Here is a 15,089-nt window from a genome sequence, read left to right on the forward strand (position 1 = left end):
CCGCAACCTGATTCTGCCATGGGACCACTCCGGAGGTATTTTCCAACAAACCCTTCACTTTAATTTGATTTTGATTGCTTCAATCGATTAGAAATCATCAAAATAGGGTTTTAATAGGAGTTACAGAGCCATGTTCGGTTAGGCCGATTTTCCAAAAAACCCTAGTTTACTAACCGAACTTCTTGAAAATGAAAAACACGAAGAACAATTCGGTTCTGTTGGATTTAAAACTAAGTCACCGACTCTCTGTTCGGTTGTTTCGCAAAAAAATTTAAAACTACAAAGTAACCGAACTCCACCCTTATATCCAGTTTAACCGAACTGTGTTGTTGTGGCCACTATGTTGAGTTCCAAAATAACCGAACTTAGCCAATAGAGTTCGGTTTGTTCGCAAAAACTTTTAAAACTACAAAGTAACCGAACTTAGCCAATAGACGCTGGAACTTCACATTTTTTTTGTTTGTTAAGTTCGGTAACTTCACAATTTTATCGCAGAAACCGAACTCAGAGTTCGGTTGGTTAGCTGTTAGGTTCAAGTTTGCGAAAGAACCGAAGTTTGTAAACTTATATACTCTTATATTTCGTAAAGTTCAGTTATATAAAAAGTGCATGCAGTTTGCGAACCAACCGAACTTTGTACACCAAAGTTCGGTTAGTTGAGAACCAACCGAACATAACGTTGTAACTCCTAGAAATTCTATTATTTGAGAGTTCGGTAACCTGCGTGTTTGGAACAAGTAACTGAACTACACTTTCAAATGAGTTCGGTTACTTGTTCATCTCACGGGGCAACCGAACTACAACTTCAGATGAGTTCGGTTACTTGTTCTTCATATAAAGTAACCGAACTGTTCAAAATCCAGTTCAAATCTGTATCATTTTGAAGATTAACAAATATTCTAGGATAGGATGGAAATGAAGAATCAGATGAGTTTTCATCATTTGAATACTCAAACTTAGTGAATTGGAAAAAAAATTATTTTCCATGTTTTTCTCCTTCATCTTCTCTAACTCTACTCTCTCAATAATTCTACTCAACTAATAATAAACCCATCTTTTAATTTAATCTCACTAATTGTTTTTAACTAAATCATTCACTAATCATAACCTAAAATTAATTAAGAGGATAGATTAGGTATTAAATAAATAACTAGATATGGAGTGACCTAAAATTACTTCTAATGCCTTTACCCAGAATAAAACCATGGTCCCAAAAAAAACCCAAAAAGTCTTAACTCCTTAGATGTATTTTAGCCCACTGATAAGATAAGATTTAGCCCATTTGATATAAATTTTAATCCATGGGTAAAAAGAATAGCTTTCTCTCAGTATAATTCTCTCATTTCCCTTCTGTAAAGTACACTTTTCAATCCGTGATCACTTCTTGTTAATGATTTTGATCGTTTTAATTTTTAATATCTATCTATCTACTTAGTATTTCATTTGTGGATGTAAACTACATACTAGCTATCAGATTTGTAAGAGAAATCCTGGGTTCGTCCCTGCTTTGGGAACCTTTTTCCAAACAATTTACATGACTATGTGGCCGATATATTTTCTTCACATATTTAAACTCTTCATCTAAAGAGTGATTTGTATGGTCTCGAACCTGTAATTGACAACATTTGAGACAATGGTCTCGAACCTATAACTTTCTGTTTTTTATATTGGATGCAATCAAATAAAAATTTATAGAATGTTAGACAGAAATAACTTGTATTTTACTTTTCAAGAAAAAAAGAGAGATCATCAAGAGAAGTGATTTGTATTCAAGGTATTAATGATCGTATAGCAATACGTGAAATTCAAGGTATCAATGATCGTATAGCAATACGTGAATGCTGAAGCACTAGCCTTTGAGTGCAAATATTTACAATAACGAAAAATTACAAAGGTGATTCCATCTTTCAACACCATCGCCCACCACCACAAACCTTGAAAATAACAAAAAAAAAAATGTAACCAAAGCAAAGACCAGTTAAACAAGAGAGCCAACCAAAAAAGGTACCATTGTCTTCCATTAGGCGAGAGTATTTAAAACAGTCCACCAAACAAATTGACAGCTTGCACAAAACTGCACTTCAAGAAGCGTTAGATATCCAATTAGAGCATCAGCAACAGCAACTTTAGCCTAGGCAAAAGCAATCACTCAAGTACGATCTAACATTCAATGTCGAAATCTGATGTCATTTTAACTATTTTGTCTTCAATATTTCACTAGACCATTAGATTTCCCGGGATAAGTATTATGCCTCTACTTACATTTTTCTTGTCACATTATTGTCACAAAGCTCATCATTTTACCTCATTTTCTTGAGGTCTCTATTTTTGCAGACTAGACTAGAATCTTAAGTTTGGCTAGAATTACTTAAATTGCTTGTGATACGAGACTATGTCTGTACAGTCTAAAAATGTACTTCCTCCTTTGTCCATCTTCTACAATTTCGGTAGATTTTTCCTATAGCTCATTATGGATGTGCGAAAGTTTGGTTTTAAGAATGAAAAGGAAATACCATAACATATTATTTATTTTTCTAGAAGGTCGCTCAATGAATTTTCTCTATAGTATTGATGTCAGGACAGAACTACCCTATGTTTCTTGGCTGGCAATCTAACTGAGAAAAATAAAATAAGGATCAATCACTGATGTGATAAAAGTTACTTGGAAAAAACAATGATAAAACAAAAATCAGAAACGGAAAATAAGAGAAAAAGAAGAGGCAACAAAACAAATGATAAAAGAAACCACTTCAAGAAATTAAAGAATACAATAATGTGAACAGATCTACCGCAAGCATGATAGTAGAGAAAAATCAGAAAATTCACTATTCCATATCAAGGAGTCCTGAAAGAATGAGTAGCTGGAAACATACATCTCGTCTCCATAGACAGTCATACAAACAACCTATCCATATGGTTGAGGTTCTGAATCCCTGTCAATAAAAAACTAAAGCTTTTACTTGAACCAATTTTGTTGACTCTAATCCTTAAAAGTTTCAAGCCTACACGATAATTTTTGAGAAAACCAAATATTTCCAAAAAAAAATTGATACTTGGATAATTACTAGCGAGCATAATCTACACCACTAAGTGACAAAAATTGAAGTTTTCTTTCTCTCGAGTTGCTAGAAAAATTCTATATCCTCCAATCTATAGAAGCAGTAGTATGAAACTATTGTTAAGTAGTTTGTTGGACATTCTGTTAAACGTTCTATACTTAAGTGACTAGCAAGGAAGTTGAGAACAAAATATCTGGGAGGCCTACTGAAGAATCAGTGAGAGAAACACTATTATGAGATATTTTCTGAATAACCAAATTGAAACCCACTCGTCAACGAACAGTGAGCAAGAACTTTCTGTTGTCACTAACAAGTTTATCATTTACCAGGTCCAACTAAATTAGTGTAACAATCATTAAAATGTTCAAATGACTATTCTGCAAAATGTGACTCCAAATGTTCGCCAGCGTATAACATCCCATGTGGCATTATTGTCTGTTTTTTCATTCCTAAAGTTAAATATAAGTGTTGAAATGTACAAAACTAAATCTAAGGCAAGAAGAAGCTATCCAATATGAAAAGTTGATGAAGCAACTTTTGGAGATGAGAAGTGACTCAGAAAGATACACGAGATACACAATGTCAGCTACCTATAAGTTCTGATGGCAAACTAACGAACACAAGTAGATGACCTAAAAAAGACTAGAAAAAGTACTTTGGTCTCTTTGGCCTCGACGCTCTAGTTTCCTAAGTTGCTTTCGTCCTGAAATATATATATATATATACACACACACTTGGTAATGATAGTTCTAGTCTTCTGTTGCACTACAATGGCATATCTTGGTTCAATTCTTATTTTCTAGATGTTGATATTAGTTTCACCCTTCCAACCACCAGTAAATATGTTCAGATGGATAAATGAGCCTAAAAAATATGTAATCAAGCATCATATAAGGAAAAGGGGAAAATATTGAAGAATTATAAAAGAATAAAATAGGATGGGAAAATTTGAGTAAAATTAAACAAAAGAATAAAGAACGAAAGTGCAAAGGGAAAAGTAAAATTTACAACACTGGTATATAGAAAAACCAAAAGGAGAATAAACCAGCAGTTGCATAAACTAAAAGCTACAGCAGCATAAGAAGGCTAACAGAGGCATAAAAGTGACCAGTGATTCTTGGTCTGAATATCAAAGACCGGATTCGCTTTCTTAGTGTGCATCACAAGGAATGGCATAACAAGACAAAGTACTATGTAGAGGTATATGCAAGCTCTAGTATTTTATCCTGATTAAACATCCATGTCCACAGAGGTACACGTAAATCTAAAACGAACGCTGCATCATCAATGATTTAAAATGCACACTAAAATCTCAACGCTCAATAACATTTTGGCATTTTAACTAAACATGAACTATGCTGACGCAAAACTATCATCATGAAAGCTAAAGAAGTCAAATTCATAAAATGAGACAAACTTAACTTCTGAACAGAAACTTCAGTTCCAAAGAACCATCTCCATAAAACACAGCAGCAACCTGAAACAACAGAACTAGCATAAACCACCCCAAAAAGAAAGGCAGGATAGGAGGGTGAATCACCTACATGTCCCTGATGAAAAACACTGAAGAACCAAAAACAGCTGTGTCATACACCAACCAGCAACTTCAGTATCCTAAATGATTGACATTGACACCCAGTCACGACTCAATGCCTATTTCCACGATTATCGAAATTGCCCTTCCTGGACTTGTTTGTATCCTCATGTGATATATTATCATCAGATGATCTAAAAAGGACCACAAGAGAAGTAAATGACTTCATAGTCAGAAAGGAGGAGTTATATACATTTACCAGAAGTAATATGAACATAGTAGCTTACAGTTTCTGTTTCTTGGCACTATTCTTTTTGATATTTAGGACCATATCCATGGCCATTTTTTGGTGATCTCTTGTCTGTGAATGCGCCTCTAGACCTTCTACTGTTTGACAATCTACTTTACATATTCTGCACCATCCCATGCTCCCTTGCTTCCTCTTTCTTGATTGATCAAAGGACTCTTCTTCCTAATGAGTTTCATGAGGACAAACAAAAATATCCAATAACCCCCATTAATCAGATTTACATGAAAGAACACTAAACAGAAATATCCAATAAGCCCCACTTTTTGATAAAAGAACACTAAACATAATACTCATGCATACACCAGGGTAGTAATGTACCAACCAACTACACAATGACAAAGTATATAAATACAATAGAAGTATATCACCAGTACTTACAGGATGGTAATATCCACTATCAATTTGATGTTCAGTGAAAGGAAAGCCGCCATTGTATCCTATATCACCAATACGTCCATGACCAACTTCACCAAGCATATCCGGTGGCAAGTTTCCAGGACCACCCATTCGCAAAGGGTTGGGGAAGGGATCAAAACCAGCTGGCTCACCCATATGCATATGATTTGAAAAATGGCGAGGACCACCAGGTTCAACTCCACGCAATATATCTGTACCATCATGGACACCTCTACGTAAGTGGCCAGGCAATTGCGGATACCTACTTTCTTGAAATTCACTGCCACCAGAAGGTAAGTATGATTTATATCGTTCACCAAATACATGTGGATCCCGGCCATCAATTCCATCTGAGATAAACATTGGAAATTCCCTACCGGGACTTCTAGGAGGAGGCATATGCCGACCAGATTCATAAGGCCTCAGAAAATCGGGATGAGCAACAGCAGGATCACCTTTCCTCCCCATGTTTTCATTAGGGAAACCAACCGGCATCATAGTACGTGCAGATGGATTAGCGGAATGATAAGGAGGCAACCTTGAACCAGCACCACTAGGACCATCCAATTTGGGTCCAACATCATGGTTCCCGTATGGACCTCTATCAAGGGGCCTCGACGAAGGATAGCTTTCATACCCAGGAAAACGTTCAGCATCCAAATGACCTGCTCTAGGGAACTGCTTGAGGTCTTCATCAAACTCTCTCTGATCAGCAATGTGTCTATTTGGTTCCCCTGAGAAGGGCTTGAAGCGCTCCTCTGATAGCTGATTATAACCATCCTCCGGTACTTTCGTATATCTCTCTTCTGGTAAAGCAATTAATTTATCACCCTGTGAGCCACTTGGAACTGATGGATCCTTAGTACCACCAGCCAACTCTCTACTTGGCGCTACTTCCTTTGCATCGTTATTTTGAGGCCCAGTTTCACGTATTGGTTCAACCTTCTTAGAAACTTGTGCTGAAGGTGACTGGGCCTGGGTGTTTGCTCCAGGGGGGTAGCTTTGACTTGAAGCTGGCTGGACTCCATTCGGCTGCACTGGCTTAGGCTGGGCAGTCCCACTAGTAGATTGCTGAAACTTTTGATGGGATACCCCAGAGTTTGGCACCATAGGTCGCCCTGCATGGTGTTGAGATTGATGGGGTTGCATACCAAAAGCAGTAGAATTATTCTGCTGTGAAGAGGCAGGAGGTCCCTGGGCACGTATCTGAGGCTGCATAGCCTGGTGCTGCAGGAGCGGACCTGGCGGATGGGACTGATTCTGGACCAAACCAGGTGTTTGCCCAGGAAACGCCTGAGGGTGTGGTAAATGACCCTGAAGCTGCTGGTTTTGTTGAGGAGCTGGCTGTTGCTGAAGAGTAGGCATACCAGGGTGATGTTGAATACCCTGACCGGGGTGGTGAATCTGCGGACGCACCGGGTGTTGCTGTACTGGAAGCATGTTGGGGCGTTGTCCTTGAGGAGGCAGCAACGAAGGTGATGCTTGTGGGTGTTGCATCGGGGCACGAGCCTGTGGTGGACGCATCACTGTTGGTTGTTGTGTTATACCCTGCTGAGGATGGATATGATGAGGCAGTTGTGGTAAAGCACCCGGAAGTACTTTTTGGTATGGTTGTGCTTGGGGATAAGACTGGTGGCCTGTCACAGCCTGAGCGGGTGGATGCTGTGTCAGAACATGGGGATGTTGCGAATGTGGTTGTGGCAGGGAACGCGGAGGGGGTTGAATTGGCACCTGTGGCTGCATCTGCGATTGGGCATGCATATGGGGCTGAGATTGGGGAATGGGTTGGGATAATGGCTGTGATTGCGGAAGCTGCAACTGGGAATGTGGCACCTGCGGACGTTGTTGCATGTAAGGTTGGGGTTGGAGTTGCACTGGATGTGCCTGTGGCTGAGGCCGAGCTTGGGGATACAACTGTGAATGTGGCTGGCCTTGGATAGGTGGACGACTCGACATCTGCTGCATTTGAGGATGTACCTGAGGTTGGGATTGAGACTGTAGTTGGGGTTGCTGAGATTGGGCTTGGGGACGGACTTGAGGCTGGGGTTGAGGCTGCTGTTGACCTTGTACAGTTGCAGGATGAGCTTGTTGATATGGAACATAATGCTGATATTGTTGTTGATATGGATCATATCCAGGGTAGTTCTGGTAATATTGTTGATAGTGTTGTTGCTGCTGCTGATACCACTGCTCAGGAGTAGGAGCAGAAGTAACTGCTGCTTGAGGCTGAGTACTCGTCGTAACTTTACTTTGATCTTGTCCGGATGCTGGAGCTACTGTAGCAGCAACCTGGGTGGACTGGGCTTGAGAAGCCGGTATTCCTGCCTTGGTAGCCGCTTGGTTCTGCTGGGAAGCCATTTGATTCTGCTGGGCGATAGCCACCACAGTGGATGCTGCAGTTGCGTCCTGGGCACTGTCTGGCTGCTGTGGTTGAGGCTGCACACCCTGTGCAAACAATATAAAGATGTAAAACAGAAAGATGGCGAAATAAAAAAGAAAATGCGACCCAAACAACGGTTCATTCTTGCACTCACTGGGCAGCTCTGTGCATGTTCCTGAACTTGGCGATGCACAATTTGTGTTCCACATCTGTTGCATACAACTGGGGAATTGCCAAAGGTACACCCTGCACAATGGGCTGTGCATTCTGACAAAGAGCCCTGCCATGTACACCCACTTCTGTGGTAGAGACAATGAACTGCTATCTTCTCTATGGTTTCAGCTAGTGCTTTATTTGACTCTATCAGAGGCTGCATATGTTTAACTGACAGTTACGATACATATAAACCTTAATTTCAAATACATAGTACAAATGAAAATTTGAAAACCTAACCTTAGAATCTGCTTCTGTCACCAAGTAACCATCATAGGGACAAGCTTTTGTAGTTCCAACAACGTAGCTTAAGCATGGTTTGCAGTACAAGTGCGTGCATTGTGATTGTAGCGCTTCACTTGGATAGACAAGAAGGCGACAAACAGGACAAAAGTATTCTCCAGCAAGAGATTGAATGTTTAAAATGCATTCATTATCGAAACCCATTTTGCCTGGGACCAGACACCTTCGACTCTCGCCAAGAACCAAACTATGTGGATCAAGAAGCAACAGCGTCTTGCATTAACAGATACTTGAACATGTATGCTGATCCGCCCACATGTTCCCTGACACATTTTAAATAACTCAGATTAAAATGTCAATGCCAAGTTACATCAGCGATACTTATACTACATGGGTCTAAAAGGTGAGGGTGAAAACCGTGAGGTCCTCACTTTCGAGTCTGCAACCCAATCTTGTTCAATGTGATTTAAGACTCTTTACAATGCCATATGCAACAAATTAAAAACATGAGTTCAAAATTAGGTCAAATTAAACTCATGCAATCAGATTACACCAATAGATCATCATAACGGATAACGAAAACACACAAAAACAAGAAAGTATGCTTTTCAGTGCAACGGATTGATCAGAGATACAGCATACATAAACAAGAAACTAATAGGATAACATTACGAGTATTAGTGCCACATAACGAACAAACTGGAACTAATGAAAGTTAAGACTTTTTTTTGAAGTATAAAAATTAGACATAAAGAAGTTCCGGTCGAGCTAACATTCTAAATCGATTGTAACAATCATAAATAAAAATCAACCCTGAAATTTCAGGAAGAGCAACCCGAAATTTATCTCCAGATCTACACTTTGTTTCAAAGATTTATCAAAGACGATAAAAAAATAAACAGATTCTTTCAATTTCTAAAACCCTAATTTTTAAAAACAAATTTCAGTCTCTACTCGGTGAACTAAAGAACAAAGCGAACCAGCGAGAGGGGAAAGAATGGTACCTGTAAAGATGCGTGGAGTGGTCGAGAGATATCAGATACAGCAGAGGAGCTGGAGACGAGTTTCAGAGAGAAAAGAAGAAAATTTGGGGGAGAAGTCGGGAAAAAAAAATGAAAAAACTTCATTAAAAACCAATGTAAAACCCAACTATAAAGTGATTCACCGTGAAGGGTATTGTTATGTAATATTGAAAAATATGAAGGATAAATATGTAAATTCAGAAATAACTTCCCCATGTATCTAGGGTTCACCAATTCTTGGTACGCATCGTTTTAGGAAAGCTTGAGCCTATAATTAGATGTTGCATGATTAGGTTTTGGCATAATCATGGCGACTTTTGTGAAACCTGTGAAGAATTAATTGATGTCAGGCAGATGCAAGCAGCACTACAAGTACTGCATGAACGTGCATGGCAGAGTAAGAACTTAACCCAGAAGGATTTGCAGTTAATTGCATCCTCTGTGGTTTTAGCTGCGCTCTCAGTGACTCCCTATGATTGTGGTTATGGTGCATCACATCTGGAGCGCAAGCTGAGAATGGCTAACCTTACACGGTCAGCGCTTCTCTTGGAATTGGTCTCTAAAGGTGTACTGGCTTGTGCATCTCCAGAAGTAAGAGAACTTTACAATCTTTTGGAACATGAATTTCTTCCTTTGGATCTTGCTAGAAGAGTTCAGCCATTGCTAACCAAGATATCCAGCGTTGGCGGGAAGATAGTGTGACTAGTGTCTGCGTCTTCTGTTCCAGAAGTGCAACTTTCGCATTATATTCCTTCCCTTGAAAAGCTTGCTACCTTGAGACTGCTTCAGCAGGTTTCACGAGTTTACCAGACGATGAAGATTGAGGTTCTTTCCCAGATGATTCCGTTTTTTGATTTTTCGGTTGTTGAGAAGTTATCAGTTGATGCTGTCAACCTGGCCCTTCTTGCTGAGTCTTTGGATAAGGTGAAGTTCTTGATTTACCCTCCAGTTAAGAAGGCATCAAACCTTGGTGAGGCTCTGCCTGGCTTAGCAGATGTGGTGGACAAGGAGCACAAGTTGCTTCAAGCGAGAAAATCAGTAATTGAGAAGAGGAAAGAGGACCAAGAACGTCAAATGTCAAAATTTGAACGCGAGAAAGGGGCGAAAAGGCTAAACCAACAGCAAGTTGAGACAGAACTGAAGAGACTTGCTGGCCAATCTTATCTTAGAGAACAACAGCGGATCAAGAGAGAGCAGGAGGAACAGCGGATCAAGAGGGAGCAGGAGGAACTGAAGATGACTATGAACAGGAAGTTAAAAGAAAGACAATAATTGGAGAAGAAACGTCAGAAACTTGCTATAACCATAGATTATATGGAACGTGCGAAAAGAGAGGAGGAGCACTTCTTATTGAAGCTGCATTTCAGCAACATCTAGCCGAAGAAAGAGTAGCACATGAGCGTCAACAGCAGCAAGAATAGGCTCTCAAGGATGTTGGAGACTAAGACGATCTTCCAGAGGTGAGGAATTGATTTAGATGTTAAATTTTTTTCTATCACATTTGTAGGAAACTTTTAACTTGCTAGATATTAGAAGATTAGGATTATCAGTTTAAATTTACTTTTTGAATACTTGTACTCAACCCTTTTCTGGGCATGGGTAGTTGGACAATTTTATCAGTTTGAATATACCAAATCTCAAGGTAATTCATCCTAAAACACCAAATGCCATTCTAATAAACATTCGACGTTTCATAGGAGTGTTAGGTATGACATAATAATCCCTGGTCTGCCAACAGCTAGACAGATCAATTCTTTCAAACAGATTTTACAAGATGAGTGCCAAAACTAGAGGATCATACGTGTCAGGCAGTAATACAGAGTTATTTATTCTGAAACTAATGTCACCAAAACGTGACAGGCGATACATGTGCTCGTGAGAAAATGATGGATAAAACTGAGGCAGAACTATTTGTGCACACGCAAATTGTTCATAATATAGTAACACACGATATAGTAACACTTCCAAAGATCCCAACTTCAGAACTAAAATACCGAGCAGTGAAACAATAGTGCACATAATATCATGTAAAACACCTTGTAGATAAAGAATCATGGTAAATTCTACTGAAATACACAGGACTACTCTCTTCCTTGTGAAGATGTACACAAACTGATGTGTCAATTTAGAAAAGCTTCTTGATCACTTTCGAAGTAGAAAATTTCAAAGCTCAAAAGGCCAAAACCCAAAATTATGTGCTTAATCTTTTTCTTATAGAAAGATGTCGATAAAACCTCTTTAAGTTTAAGTATTTGTCGACTAAGTTTCAAAACCCTAAATATTCAGCTCTAAGATATTATAAACTGATAAAAGTTCCAAATTCATTTACAAACCGATCATTTTGCTGTGGAGTTTTAATACTCACAACTCTAATCACCACTTCCATCGAGCTGTCCCTGAGAGAGGAGGTGTGCCATATATTGCTGCAACCAACATTGATAAACAGAACCATCAAACGTCACAATTTTCACTATATATTATGTCACTTAAAAGTAAAGAACCACAGTAAGGCATTATTTCCCAATTGAAACCAAAACAAAAGGGAAGCACCAAACAAATCCTCATGTTGTCAGTAATGTTACTTAAAACTTCGACTCGACTAATATAGTGTTAACCGAAATGACTCTAGTCAAACAAAAGTGCTGACATAATTATTAAATAACAAAAACCCCATCCGGAGCTCTGAAAGAAGATTATCCATTTAGTCTTACTGTCTTTGCCATCTTGATGAAATCATGCTTTGTCCAAATAACTCAAATGTGGCTATCAAGTTCATCGCCAGAATCCTTGATTATGTAAAACTTACTTCTCAAACATATATATACACTAGTCATTACACGCATGCCTAAGTAGCACAGCATAAGCATACAGGATTGCTAGGATAAAGATACAACCATTTATACTTATATGGATTCTCCCCACTACAAGTTGGACATGTAAACTGACCTCATTTCAGAAAAAAGAAAAGAAACCAATCAAGTAGGCATCCCAGAGGAGCTCATCACTGATTTTTTTAGTCCAGACCTACCTTGCATTAGTTCAGATTCTCACCAATTTCAATTCTATCCTGAATCCAAATCTAAGTTCCACTATTCTAGTAGGATTAGGGAACATTTACATTTGTCTATATATGTAGATAAGCATATGGATTATCTTAACATGGCCATTTTACTAGATCAATTAGCTAATGCATATTTCTTAAGTCTAAGATGTAGAAGAGAAGGTGCTGCTTTTATATTTGCTGAAAAGAAAAACAAAGATTTATACTTACAGCGTGGTATGCATAAGGTGGTTTTCCTTGGCGATCAAAGTGTTTAGCCATGATGGCAAACTCTATGGGACCCCACTCTTCCAGTTCAAAACAATTGCCAAGAGCAGATTTATATAACTGAAAAACAAACAATATATTTTAAGGAATCAGAGAGAGAGAAAAAATTTACAAATAAATAAGCAGCTGCCAATCATACCTTAGCGGTGTCAGTTAGTAGTTCTGTCCCCGCGGGATAAGATGCATAAAACTGGTCAACTCTAGGGACACCTGCCCTTGTCCTGCAAAAGAGAAACTCCAGATGATAAACACCTAGAAACTCATGAAGAACTCTCTCTTCACAGTAAAACAAAGTAATCAAAAACCAGAATCACTCACGTGTTGCTTGTGTATGCATAAGTCAAAACGGAAACGAAGCAATAGAATCCAGTGTAGGATACGACTCTTCTGAATTTCTGAATCTTAAGAATAGCTTTCAAGTTTTCATAAAGATCCATGGCTGATCATGAGCTGCACCAAGGATCAGAAGATTTCAAAGTTAGTATTCAAACAAATGCCACAAAGGGTCACGTTTCGAATCATAACCACATGTTGTTTACAGGGCCCACCCTGAGGCAAGTTTAGCAAGACTTTGTCTTGGGGCAGCACGGCATGTTAGGGCAACAGATTAGGGATATTTCAAATTGATTCAAGTTTAAGCCTAGCGAAACTAGAGTAATTTTCGGCTCATTCTAACAACTTGTCTGGTCATCTGCCAGCTTCATTGTTGACATCTGGATCAGTATATTATATGAATCTCCATAGTAATTTCCTCAGTGGATTAATCAATCTTAATTGGACAAAATCTCTCTTACTGTTGAAAACTAAGAAATTTAGGACTGTGCCAGAACTACCTTAACTCTCTACTCCCTGATACCTTCAGGAACCTCCATTCCCTTTTCTTCTTAGCACTCTCCAATGCTAACCTTTATAATATTTCTTCCACTCTTGAGGTTTTCCAAGAATGCCGGAACCTGAAGCTGGTTAAGTAGCTGTCCGAAATTAGAAAGTTTTAGATCTATCCAGGAACAGCTTTAGTGGGTTCATTCCAAACTGGTTGAGCCGTCTTAAATTTCTCAGCAGCTCACTCTCTCTTTCTCACTTTGATAACAGTGGATTTGTTTTCTTTTGGTTTTACTTTGAATTTCAAAGTTTGAACTCCAAGTGAAAATAAAACACTGCATTACTACCAGTGGCGAATCCAAGTGTGGGCACGCCTAGGCACGTGCCCATATGGAATTTTCCTAAAAAAACTATACCTGTTTATATTCCTCCTTATATTTGGCCTAAGCATTCCTAAGAAAAACTATTTTTTGTTATTCTGGCGAGTCTATTTAGATTTTCCTACCGTTTTTCTCTATCTTTTAGCTAACAACTAAGTAACTAACGCGTATTTACCTCCTAGACTAATTTTTCTTTGCTACAAAATAAGTAAATTCTTAAAGACTACTAGGATTCCCTAGTTTTATCGTTTGCACAAATAGTCATACTGTGTGTTTGTCTTTTCGAATCTAAAATTAATCAGGAAGATTTGAGAGTATATATGCAAAACAGACACAATCAAAAGAGGTGAACACCATCCTTTTCTGCTTCATCATATAAATAAAATCTTATTTGCCTAACTCAATTTTATGATTTATCTGGTGTTGAGCTTAGGATACTAGAAAGATCAACTTAAAAGCTATATCATTGACATGCGATCAAGCTATGCGTTTTTGGGTTGAAAGTTATATGGTGAGGATGTTAAAAAATGGTTGAGACAAAAAGAACGACAGAGTACCCATTGGTGTTTGTCTCTGGCGTTAGTGTTAATCTTACGGGTAGCTGCCATGCCTACTCCGATAAAAAAGGTATTTACCAGTATAAAATTACGCAGACTTGACTATACAGCTGAGTGTAAATGAATAGACGAATGATAATTTGATTTGTTATTTTGAAATAGACATTGCTACGGATAATGAGGTCATCATACAACGACGATTCAAAAATGAATACGAAACTTGAAAAGATTGTTATGAAAAAAAGTTAGGAATCAAACTATCAAAATTATTTTATAGAGTGCCTCTAGCGAAATAGAGTCCTGGAGCCGTTACTGATTAGTGCATCACTAAGCGAGTACAGAAACATGAGTAAATGGTGCACTTCTTTTTAAAAAATTTCTTGAAACCTATCTATGAGAAAAAGAATAAAAAGAGTAATATGAGAAATTTTACTGGTTAAAGGAGACGACAACTGAGATTCTGCCAGCAAAATCTAAGGGCGGCCCTGGTTGTATGTAAGTTCAACACCCCTTTCAACTGAGCTAACTAGGTCTAAGCACAGGATAATTTTTACTTTGAGGCATTTCATCGAACACTTGACTAGCATTATGCAAAAATGTTCAGAATGTTCCAAATTTAGGTCAAATTTCAGCAGAACACAGGAGGAATAATATCCAATAGAGAGAGACTAACCTTTGATCCACGGAGTTGGGAGTTTGTAAGTAGAGAACCAGACCACCACGTTTCCCCAATTACTTGGGGGGAAAAAAGCTCAGAGATATATGGGAGGACTGAGGAGAGAAAGCTGCCACCGTTGACACATAAAAACTAAAAAGACCGAGGATGAAAAGATGTGAGGTGGATG

At 38.5% G+C, this 15,089-nt stretch overlaps 2 protein-coding genes and 1 pseudogene across 2 annotated transcripts; 1 reads left to right on the forward strand and 2 right to left on the reverse strand.

Moving 5' to 3' along the window:
- Window positions 1-1,839: 1,839 nt before the first annotated feature.
- LOC113356043 (trithorax group protein osa-like) lies at window positions 1,840-9,256 on the reverse strand. The gene is made up of 6 exons (XM_026599045.1): window positions 9,140-9,256; window positions 8,133-8,458; window positions 7,834-8,049; window positions 5,282-7,744; window positions 4,881-5,065; window positions 1,840-4,787 (listed from the first exon to the last, which is right to left on the reverse strand). The coding sequence occupies exons 2-6, from the start codon at window positions 8,337-8,339 to the stop codon at window positions 4,706-4,708; spliced, it is 3,153 nt and encodes a 1,050-aa protein (XP_026454830.1). The 5' UTR covers window positions 8,340-8,458; window positions 9,140-9,256; the 3' UTR covers window positions 1,840-4,705.
- Window positions 9,257-9,511: 255 nt separating this feature from the next.
- Window positions 9,512-10,617, forward strand: LOC113359380 (annotated as a pseudogene).
- A 473-nt stretch (window positions 10,618-11,090) lies between these two features.
- Window positions 11,091-15,069, reverse strand: LOC113361215. Its single transcript, XM_026604530.1, has 5 exons — window positions 14,918-15,069; window positions 12,804-12,935; window positions 12,625-12,706; window positions 12,429-12,545; window positions 11,091-11,580 (listed from the first exon to the last, which is right to left on the reverse strand). Exons 2-5 carry the CDS (start codon window positions 12,920-12,922, stop codon window positions 11,527-11,529), a joined length of 372 nt encoding a protein of 123 aa, XP_026460315.1. The 5' UTR covers window positions 12,923-12,935; window positions 14,918-15,069; the 3' UTR covers window positions 11,091-11,526.
- Window positions 15,070-15,089: the final 20 nt, after the last annotated feature.

This window comes from Papaver somniferum, chromosome 3, assembly GCF_003573695.1.
Source record: "Papaver somniferum cultivar HN1 chromosome 3, ASM357369v1, whole genome shotgun sequence".
Lineage (NCBI taxonomy): Eukaryota > Viridiplantae > Streptophyta > Magnoliopsida > Ranunculales > Papaveraceae > Papaver > Papaver somniferum.